General features: G+C 39.0%; 1 protein-coding gene across 1 annotated transcript; it reads left to right on the top strand.

Annotated features, from left to right (window-relative positions):
• The first annotated feature begins 624 nt into the window (after positions 1-624).
• PRPF38B (pre-mRNA processing factor 38B) lies at positions 625-9,672 on the top strand. The gene is made up of 6 exons (XM_033093207.1): positions 625-1,199; positions 3,934-4,002; positions 4,302-4,453; positions 4,530-4,590; positions 6,611-6,834; positions 7,637-9,672. The coding sequence occupies exons 1-6, from the start codon at positions 921-923 to the stop codon at positions 8,493-8,495; spliced, it is 1,644 nt and encodes a 547-aa protein (XP_032949098.1). The 5' UTR covers positions 625-920; the 3' UTR covers positions 8,496-9,672.
• Positions 9,673-11,514: the final 1,842 nt, after the last annotated feature.

The raw sequence follows: 11,514 nt of genomic DNA on the forward strand, positions 1-11,514 counted from the left end.
CCCCATTTAGTGCCTCGCCCAATGTTTACCACTCATTCTGCATTCGCCGAATGTAAGAACTCGAGTGGGAGGGAAAGAAGACCCGACAAATGCCTGGAGCATTCCACTAGGCCCTACAGGTATAGTAACTCTTCTAATGCTTAGCAACATATTAGCTCGATCTTAGTTGAATAAATTTAGGCTCAAACAGCAAGACCTCTGGTCCGACACTACAGCCTAGCGGAAGACAGAAAGACCTTGCATCGGAATCACATGGAGGAGTGAGGTCCTTACTATTCTCCTTCCAGATTACTTTAAAACTGAACTCAGGAGACTCGGATACTCCGTGGGAGTCAGTCACGAATTTGCCAGCACACAGCCATGGTTCCTCTCCTGTCCGGCTTTCCAGAGAAACCAGGGCCCCAATTCAAGTACTAAAATATATGAATTGGACCCACAATCCCTTCCTCTGGCCCCCAAATGCTCCGTAAAAAACTTAAGAGTCAGAAACCACAGGCCACCGCAGCGACTGCAGCGCGCACAGAACGCGCGGCGGAACTAGCAAGAGGAAACGCCAGCCCACCTGCGCGTCTCTGATTGGCTGCCGGCTAAACTTGGAACTTTGGGGCGTGTGGCGTCACATCCGCCGTGCCCGCCATCTTGTTCCCAGGGGCAGTTGGCGGAAGAGATCGCGCTCCCTGGCCGCCGGCTCGCCTTCTGCCGGGAGTTCTCGCGGCCCGTGTCTCGGCGTCTGCTCTCGACTCGGAGTCCATTTATCGGTATCCTCGTTGCCCTCCCTCACCCGGTTGGGGCACAGCGAGGCAGCCCCCTCTCCCGACGGCGTTCCATGGAGTAGGGTCCCGGACCGTTGTCCCGAAGAGCGAGAACGAGCTTGGCCCCCTCCCCCTCCCTTCTCCCTCCCTCCTCCTTTTCGCCGCAACATGGCTAACAACAGCCCGGCGCTGACAGGCAACTCGCAGCCGCAGCACCAGGCGGCGGCGGCCGCGGCGCAGCAGCAGCAACAGTGCGGCGGCGGCGGCGGCGCCACCAAGCCGGCAGTCTCGGGGAAGCAGGGCAACGTACTGCCGCTGTGGGGCAACGAGAAGACTATGAACCTCAACCCCATGATCTTGACCAACATCCTGTCGTCGCCTTACTTCAAAGTGCAGCTCTACGAGCTCAAGACCTACCACGAGGTGGTGGACGAGATCTACTTTAAGGTATGAAGCAGCTAGGGCTGAGAGAGGTAAATTCGGAGTAGGGGGTGTGGAGAAAACGGGCAGAGGCGGCCCCCAGGCTCTGAGGATTTGTGGGCTGGGGGAAGGTTGGGAGCGGTGGCCAGTAGTCCGCCAGGGAGGGGTCAAACTGGGGCCGCCCTCACTTCCTTTTCAGATTTTTAAGGCCGGGAGAGCCCGCCGCTGTTGATCTCTCTCCTCCGCCAACCTTCTGCCCACCCCTGGGGGGAGTGGGACAAGGGTGGGGGAGAAAAAAGAGTAACTGAAGCCTCTCCAGTTCACCGCTTTAAAATTATTCCTTTTGATGTGAAGTTGGCGCTTCTCCCGCTCACCCGGGCCAGGGCGCGTATTGACTTCAATGTTGGCCTCGTGTTGTTGGTATTCACTATCCAGACAGGGAAATGGTCAGTGCGTGAATCGGGTGGTTGGGACGGGTGAGGGTGGAGAGGTGCCAGGGCAAGAGGTGTACAGAAGGCCTGGAAATTTTCCCAGCAGGAAGTCAGGAGTATGTGGTCTCAGTTACCTGTGCATTGGGCTTATTTAGAATTATCTGGGCCCTGGGCTTCTGCGGCAGGGTCGGTGTTGGCTTGGCTGTGCTGGGGAGCTCACCTGGCGCCTCCTCACTGCACTCTTGTCTCAGTTCTTGTTTCGTTAGCAGGATTGACTCAGTCTTGCAGCGAGGCTCGGAGCAGCCCAGGGTCGCAGGTAGAGGTATGCACTATTAATCATGCTCAATCGCCATAAATGCATTTCCCTGGGTTAAATGAACGGCTAATTAGGGTTCTTTTGGCCATTGGTTTTGGTCTTTTCACCAACTAGATACAGGCTTTCTCCACTTCCTTGCAAATTACGTAGTTAAACAAAAATATCTTCCAGGCCTCCTAAGGTTATTTTTCAAACAGTATTTATAATAGTCTTAACGATCGTTAAGTATTTTAGCTAGAACGTCTAGTATAATTCAATCCATTTTGTCTATTTTGACTCTTAAAACACTTGACAGACCACATAAAGTATTCTCTGTGATCTGAACGTGTCCGTAGAGGTGCTAATTTTCTTTAGTTGCTTTTAGGTTACGTTTTGTCCTCCTTTTTCCCAATTAAGTGATTGGGTTATTAAAGGATTTTTGAGGTATTAGTCGCTATTGATAGAAAATTATTTTGAGAGAATACAGTTCAACTGTGAATATAAAAAGTATACTGAAATTTTGATACCCTCTTATAAGAGTATTGTAATTGTAATGCTATGAATTAGTGTTTTTAGCCTAAAAGGTAAGGCCTTTTCAGCATGATACAGAATGGTGAATTATTTAACTCTTACCTTTATGTAGTAAACTTAAAACACTTGAAAATTGGGTTCCTTCTCTTTTGTGGCAGTTTTCTGTTTAATAACAGACAAATGTTAATGTGATAGAGGAAAAGCTTGTTTTCAAATTTCAAGTACTGTGTTTTGAAATGACTTTAAAAATCTACTACAAATTATTTAAATTTAGTTATAAAACTAAAGAGCCAGATTTTGCTATCAAGACATTCACATCAGATGATCATTAAAATATGTAGCCTTCCAATTTTGTAAGTAGGTATTGTATTGCATCCACCCCTTTGGCTAGCCTTTAAGGAACTGAAACATCTTTAATGCAGCAAGCTGGGGGGAAGGAAATGAAACAGTAAAGCAGTGTAGGAATCAGCTGAACAAAATAGTGTAGTGCTTACATTTAAATGCATGCTTTTCTGTCTGCAGCCACTGAAAAAGACTATAAAATGTAACTGTGGATGGGTGGAAATGCCGTTTTAGAAATAGTGGAAGAAAAAGATGTTGTTTTTGTTTTAAGAAACAAAGGATCTTATGTCTCCAAAAGACCTTCTTGACTTACATCTTTTTATGGAGCTGTTATTCTCTATTTTTAAGTGAAGTATGTGGTTTTTATAGGTAGCCCACCTTAGCAATGATGCTGTACCTTTGGGCATACTTAGTGTAATGACCAGTCACATTTATACAATATAGACAGTTTATATTCTGGGGCAAAAAACTGAATTGGTTCACATAATTAGGCTGAAAACAATTACACACTAACAAGAACGATCTCTGTGTAGGTGTGTAATTTCATCTTTAATCAGGAATGAATATAATGCTTGATCATGGTAAAAAAAAATGAATAAAATTTCATAACTGCATCACAAATATGTTATTGTTTTAGCATATTTCAAGTCATGTTTTAATCTTATAATGTAGAGCTTTAAATCACCATAAAATTGAACTAGGAAGTGTATTTTTTTAATACTTAATCTTTATTAGTACTTTCTGCTTTTAAGTTGGAGCTTCAAATCCGTTTTAAAGTGATAATTTTTATTTTTTAAGCAACTCTTGATAAGATGCAAAGTTGATATATTATATCTTTTACAAGTGTATGAGACTAGCAATTTCATGGCTCCACATGTATCAGCTCTCTACAAAACTAATGGGATTTCTACTCTATATAGCTGTTGAGATTTTGTTAAACCTTTGTAGCTTTATTGGTACTCTTTAAATATCTAAGCAGATTTTCAAAGATGGTTTACATACTTAATGTGTGTAAACAAAATATATACTTCATGTTAAAGTACCCAACTTCAAAAACTTTTGGAAGAGCTGCTCTGTTGTGGAGTTGGGGTTTACTTTAATCATACTTTTAAAAAAAATTCGAAGTATGAATGTTTGTTGTGTTCCTCTTTTCTATTTTCAGGTCACACATGTTGAACCATGGGAGAAAGGAAGCAGGAAAACAGCGGGCCAAACTGGGATGTGCGGAGGGGTAAGTAGAAGTACGTGCATTTTTCAGTTTTTCTGTGTCTCAGAACTAAGTGTATATTTAGAAAACTGAAAGTTTGTCAGCTACATACTCGATGACAATTAGTTGACATATCTTAGACTTTTGTGTGTTTTAATCTAAATCCAAGTATCCTATGAATGGGGTTAGAAAAGTATTGATTTTTTATGCTCCATTCTCAGTTCTGGATTATATCTTGTTATTAATACCTAACAGGATTAGCCAATTGGTGTTAAATATCTGTTAATTATTTTACTGCTTTTTCTTAACTCTTTACCTTAAAGGTTCGAGGTGTTGGAACAGGAGGAATTGTCTCTACAGCTTTTTGCCTGTTATATAAGTTATTTACTCTGAAGTTAACTCGCAAGCAAGTGATGGGTCTCATCACACACACAGACTCTCCTTACATTAGAGCTCTTGGATTTATGTATATAAGGTAAGCGTGCATTTATCTACATTTCTAATAAAATACCTCAATTTACATAAGCCTAATCATTCTTTTGTAATTCTAGGTACACACAGCCCCCTACAGATCTATGGGACTGGTTTGAATCCTTCCTTGATGATGAAGAGGTATGTCAACCAGGGTAATAATTCGTTTTCTTCTGATTACTCTGTTTTTTAATATCTTTTATTTATTGGAGGTTTAATGTCTTCCAGAATTTTCTGCAGTTAAATTTATTTTACTCTAATATATCTTAGATTAAATTTCTTAAGTTTTATTTCATTATTTTTAAATCATTTAAATGTGTTTTGATAACTATTAAGAATTTTCTCTTCCTAATTATGTGTATGGTATTGATCTTGTACAGTTTTAAAGGTGGGCCATGCTCAAGACTGAAATGATAAGACATGCACGTAGAATACTAATTATAGCTTTTTTCCTGGAACTTTTTACTTCTTTATCCTCTAACTTCTTCCAAATAATAATATTCCCACTTGCATAGAAGTACGAAATTTAAGAGCTGGGTGGGACTTAAGTGGGCTGAGTTTAGATGACTTGGTCAAGGTGACCAAAATATTTCAATTCTAGCTTTCTGATTCCTATTATACTACATATATTCATAAAGCTAGAAGAAAACCTTTTCTTTGAATTAGTTTAGATTTTGTTGTCATTATAAATCTAGTTTTCCATTCAGGCTTAATATGGTTGAGCTTGTTACTGAAGCTCAGAAAAGTTACTTTGGGAAACTTAACTGTTTCAGATTTAAATCATACATGTATTAATATGCCTACATAGTGACGCTCCAGATCTCAAAAGGGACTTTACTAGTGAGCTGTGTTAGGCGTATATCTACCCTTACCGCTACTTTATATTTTCAGGATCATAAAGTAGACTTTGAACGTTGTGTTTTAGTACTACTGTTTTTTTTTTTTTTTAAGTTTATCTAAAGACTTTGTTGAATTAAAGAGTAGTTCTAATGGAAATCTTTCTAGTGTGTTATTTTGTGCACACCTAAAAAAATCTCACTCGTGTAGACATCGAAAATTTTTCTCTGCATTTTTTTGACCAGCTTACTGAGCTAGCTGTTCAGTATCTCAGAAGCAGCAAAAAGTGTATGAGGTGATAAATCACAAACGTTGTATCTTTACAGTTTTTTTTTTTGTTTTTAGATGAGATTTTTCAGGCTGAAGCACTTCTCCCTTTAATATTTAAAAAGCATGTCCCTCTTCATAGTTGGTATTATGTAGGTTTGTTTCTGAATGCTACTATTTAATCTGTTTTTTATTGTATTAACAAACCTCAGGATCTCTATTTAAGCTAACTTATTGTTTTCTTCCTTAGATATCTGCAGCGATTAAATTTGGAAATACTGTATATCTGAACACTTAAATGTGTGTGAGTGCAAGCAGTTTTACCTTTAGCTCTTGTTTTCCTGTTTAGATAACAAATCTCACTTTCCTTGTGTGCTTGCACTATAGGTTTGGGACTGACAATAGCTGACTAACATGTCCTGAGCTGTGAGAGGGCATAGCAAGAAGGCCTTCATGCGGTAATGACCCTTTTCAGAGACAATGGTCATCATGGATTATGCGTTTCCAATTATTTGTTCATTTATTTATTTTCTACATACTCTAAATTAGAAACCTCACTGCTTCATGGCAGTTGGTTTGCTATTGCTTCCAGTTTTATTAGGGCTTCATTTTATATTAGAGCTGTTAAAAGATAGTCTTTAGATAGGAATTGTCTGAAGTAGTTCATATGTAGCTAGGTTACAGTGCTAGGAATGATGTGTACAAATATTTCCACAGAAATAGATACATACTTAGTAGGTATGTGGACTGTAAATTTAAGTTGATTGTTCCACATAGTTTAGTAATGTAAGGGGCTGTTTCATATTCTTGCTAACTGAGTGAGATCAGTTCTCTTTATGCCCATGAAGCTGCAGGATATGCTCTCACCTGCATGCACACACTTAAGCCCAAGTATTTCCCTGTACCATTCATTACCAGATTAGAAGGGTACACAAATTGAAATTGTTAGAATTTTTTTTTGTATTTGAGATTCCAAACATGGTAATTTTTTTTATAGTATTCATGTATATATTGGAATAATTTTTTGACGGCTAGGTTATCTTTTGTGTTTCTGTAGGACCTAGATGTGAAGGCTGGTGGAGGCTGTGTAATGACCATTGGAGAAATGCTGCGGTCTTTTCTCACAAAACTGGAGTGGTTTTCTACCTTGTTTCCAAGAATTCCAGTTCCAGTTCAGAAGAATATTGATCAACAGATAAAAACCCGGCCTAGAAAAATCAAAAAAGATGGAAAGGAAGGTGCTGAGGAAATAGACAGACATATTGAACGCAGACGTTCAAGGTAATATAACTTGAATTCCACTTATTTTTAAAGCATGCTTTATACAAATGTCCTTGGAAATAAGGGGCAAATTCTTAGGAAATTCTGTTTATAATGTTAATTTTATTATAATTATAATATTTATAATGTTATTCTTTGTCCCAAAAGGTAATTCTCTGCCTTTCAGGGCATTTTCAACAAAATTGTACATCTGTAATTAAGAACAAATTGTTTGCTTTCCCTGCTCCCCTTCCTCCGCTCCTCCACTCTGGTTTAAGCCGTTGTTTCTCAGTCTGGTTGTGTAGGACACAGCTCCCTGGCCCATGCTGGTATTATGAGCCTTGCGCTCCCCCTGGCTGAGTTAGTCGGTTGCCAGTTGTCGGTTGCTGGTCGTTAGTCAGCCACTCACAGCAGCTCTCCCTGCCTGCCAGCCACTCATGCTGGCTGCGGCTACTCACATTGGCCACCGGCCACTGGCGGCACACAGCAGCCCGTGGCAGAGCATAGCAGCATTCAGCAGCCCACAGTAGCTCATGCCAACTGCCGGCTGCTCACGACAGCCAGGCTCCAGGTAGAGCTGTTGTTCACAATCTTATCTGTAGAGGGCGCAGCTCGCTGGCTCATGTGAGGATCAAACTGGTGACCTTGACCTTGGCGTTAGGAGCTTGGTGCTCCAACCACCTGAGCCACCTGGCCAGCCCCCTCTGTATTCTTGACATGTTTCAGCTAGGAACCTAAATAAATTATACTGATGAAAGTTAAATTTTTTTACAATTTTCATTCATTCAAATTTTCTTCTTCTCTCCCCTTTCGTAAATATTAGGTCTCCAAGGAGATCACTGAGTCCACGGAGGTCCCCAAGAAGATCAAGAAGTAGAAGCCATCATCGGGAGGGCCATGGGTGTTCTAGTTTTGACCGGGAATTAGAAAGAGAGAAAGAACGCCAGCGACTAGAGCGGGAAGCCAAAGAAAGAGAGAAAGAAAGGCGAAGATCCCGAAGTCTTGATCGGGGGTTAGAGCGCAGGCATAGCAGGAGTAGGGAGAGGCATAGAAGTCGTAGCAGAAGCCGTGATAGGAAAGGAGATAGAAGGGACAGGGATCGCGAAAGAGAGAAAGAAAATGAGAGAGGTAGACGACGAGATCGTGACTATGATAAGGAAAGAGGTAATGACCGAGAAAAGGAGAGAGAGCGATCAAGAGAACGGTCCAAGGAACGGAGAAGTAGGGGTGAGGTAGAAGAAAAGAAACATAAAGAAGACAAAGATGATAGACGGCATAGAGATGACAAAAAAGATTCCAAGAAAGAGAAAAAGCACAGTAGAAGTAGAAGCAGAGAAAGGAAACATAGAAGTAGGAGTAGAAGTAGAAATGCAGGGAAACGAAGTAGAAGCAGGAGCAAAGAGAAATCAAGTAAACATAAAAGTGAAAGTAAAGAAAAATCAAATAAAAGAAGTAGAAGTGGCAGTCAAGGAAGAACTGACAGTGTTGAAAAATCAAGAAAACGGGAACATAGCCCCAGCAAAGAAAAATCTAGAAAGCGTAGTAGAAGTAAAGAACGTTCCCACAAACGAGATCACAGTGATAGTAAGGACCAGTCTGACAAACAGGATCATCGAAGGAGCCAAAGTATAGAACCAGAGAGCCAAGAAAAACAACATAAAAACAAAGACGAGACTGTGTGAAATTTTTTTTTGTGAAAATGGATCACATTGAATCCTATAAATGTTTGATTAAATCTTGCTTTTTTCCTCCTCCCGAGTTGAGATTGTTGCAGTAGTTATGCACTCTTCAAGCTCCCTGTAGGCTGCATTTTCATTTCCTCTTTTGTGTAGGGAAGTGCCTTTGTAATCCCATTTATTGCATTGATGTTTTCACCCAATTGTTGAGTTTGATACATGATGCACAGATTGTTCTTGCATTTTTATTGTTTAATTGTTTTTGAGATACACAGTCTGTACATATGTCCTGAAAATGTTTTAATTCCTTTGGCATGGTTGCCATGTTGGTTAAATTTGTATGAGGCAATAAACTGCCACTAATTCTATTTTTGTTTTGTAGGTGTGGGATTATGGTTTATGTACTGAAGTTAGCATGGCTATGCTTTTCGTAATAGAATGCTAAAGACTTTGAGAATGGATCTTGGATGTCTATTATAGGAGAATTATGTGCTTTCAATGTACGTGAAGGCAGCAGTTGTAGGATTAACATTCTTGTCCACTGTATATTATCTTGAAAGGCTCTTGTTAATAATGTTACCCTTAATATTCTCCACAGTTAACTTTAGAGAGAATTTATGAGAAGTTAGTTTCTGATGCAGAGGTTTAAATTAGGCTGTGATTTGATCAAAAGTCCTTTTAGCATTCTACCTCAAAGGGACACTGTTAGTATTCCTAAAATTTATTCACTTAGTTTTCCTTTTTTATTTGAAAAAATACATGACGTGTAATCTTTTTTTCTTGAATTTCTCAGATTTTAAAGTACTATATTAAAGGAAAAAATGTTTAAAGCCTAGCATTCTTGCAGAACCCTATACTAACGTGAAATTGGGAGAGGATGGGGCAGAGTAGAGAAATAGATTCAAGCCTCAAGCTTCCAAAGCATTTTTATAAATGGAAAATACTTAAATTATGAAACAGCTTGATATAGTGTCCTTTTTTTAAAATTCAAAACTTTTTTATTGATAATGAGATTGCTGTTTTGAGTTTTTAAACTTAATCTAGAACAGAGACGTATTAAAAGTAATGCTATGCTGCATTATTTAAGATTATTGGCAAATTATTTGATAGATTGTTCTTTATGACTGTATTCTGATTACAGAGAACGATCATGAGTGTGGAATAAATACTGGATTGAATCCTTTATTCTGGGTGTTGGCTTTTACCCCATGTGTTAATATTGTTTAAAATGTTTATTGTGGAAATTGATAAAATGTTAGAGTCACACTTTGTGTAGAGAGGTATCTCAGTCCCCAGAAGACAAGTGAATTTTAAGCATGTAGGCCAGAATTGGACACGTGTGTCCTTACTAGAGTTATGGTAGTTCCCTTTGTCAGTGGGTGTTGTGTGTCTTCTGTTCTTTGGATTGGGTGATTACTTAGTTTCACATCATAGGTACTTACTGAAATACTGTGCACTTGAATTACATACTAGAATCATTTAAAATTTGGACTTGAAGGAACTTTTATAAATTAGCTCAGTTAATTCTTTTTAGAACGAGAGATGGAGGCTCAAAATCAGTGAGGTTCAGTCAGTGGCAGGACTAAGTGTTCCTGGCAGCCTACACCTTGTTAACGCTTGTTTGATCTCACTGTTCATATTGGCCAACTGATGGGCTCGCTGTCAGACTCCACCTTGCAGAAGTGTTAAATGGAGCAAACAAAGTGCATTCGAAGAAGAGCCCTGCATATGCGGGCTTAACAATTGTACCTACCTAATTCCAGAAAAATCTCATGAAATGAACTCCTTTATGAAAATACTGATTATTTAAAAAAAAAACAACAAACTTCAGTCATCTTGTCTTAAATTGAGATCACGTGTGTTTACACGAGACGTGTAGACTTTAGAAAACTATTCTTGAGTAATGAGAACCAGGTTTATCTTGACATTGAAAATATTTTTAACATACGTAAATTAATGGTGCTACTCCTTTGAATATAGTTGTACCTAAAATGTTAATTCAATGGTGTATTTTAAGTAAAATGTGGAATTTATTTCAAATAGAGGTAAAAATAACAAGCTGCATTTGATTTCCTATGATTTTTAAAGTTTGCTGTTGAACATTTTGATAGAGCATGTAATACTAGTTATTGCTAAATATATACATAATTTGGAGAGTGACTTTCCAAAAGACTGGGAAAACAAGGGACTGAAAGATTGCAGGATTATTTCTTAAAACGTGAGGAAACGTGAAAAGCTTTTCATAGAATTTGATACAACTAGCAGCCTCCGTCCAGTTCTCAACTTTACTGAAATGATTTCACCTTTCCATGTATTAGTACCTTTCATCTGTTTTCTAATGTTCAATTTGCAGTTAAGTTCTATACATGGGCTAGTTTATTATCAACCTTGGGATTTTAATACAAAATTTGTTTTAGCGCTGCCCAATTAATAACCGCTGTTGAGTGTAGTTCCTTAATTCCTCTAACCTTTGAGTTATAGACCCCTTTTTAGCAATCTAATGAAAGCTACAGATTATGTCTAGAAAAATAAAAGTGCCCAAATTTTCACGTAATTTCAAAAGAAAACTGCCATAGGGCTTCAGTGCTGTTTATTTTCAGAAAGCTGTGATTAGGTGTACAGTAGTTGGGAATGAATAGCAAATTTAAGTTCCTGAGTAGCCCAAAGGTGATGGCGTTTTTTTTTTTTTTTTACTTAAAAGATGAAAAAAAAGTTGAATGGTATTCATTTCATTCTCTTCCTCAAAAGATTAATCCTTTATGGATATAAGTAATTTTTTATTTAAACAGTGAGAGATGAGACCCAGAGGCTGGCAGTTTGTAAGTTTTTCATCGGATTACAATGTGCAGCCTCAAACACCAACTAGTCCAGTTCTCCTTGTTTATTTTGGCAAACATGGGTTTTAAGTTGGTCTGGTTCTAATCTCGTCCTGTCATGCAAATGAAGAATTCAGCCTTGAATGACTAACCCAATTACAGGACCTCTTCAGTTGTGGGGAAGGAAGCATTTCTTCTGATAGTTTCAG

The sequence above is a fragment of the Rhinolophus ferrumequinum genome, chromosome 22 (assembly GCF_004115265.2).
Source record: "Rhinolophus ferrumequinum isolate MPI-CBG mRhiFer1 chromosome 22, mRhiFer1_v1.p, whole genome shotgun sequence".
NCBI classification, from domain to species: domain Eukaryota; kingdom Metazoa; phylum Chordata; class Mammalia; order Chiroptera; family Rhinolophidae; genus Rhinolophus; species Rhinolophus ferrumequinum.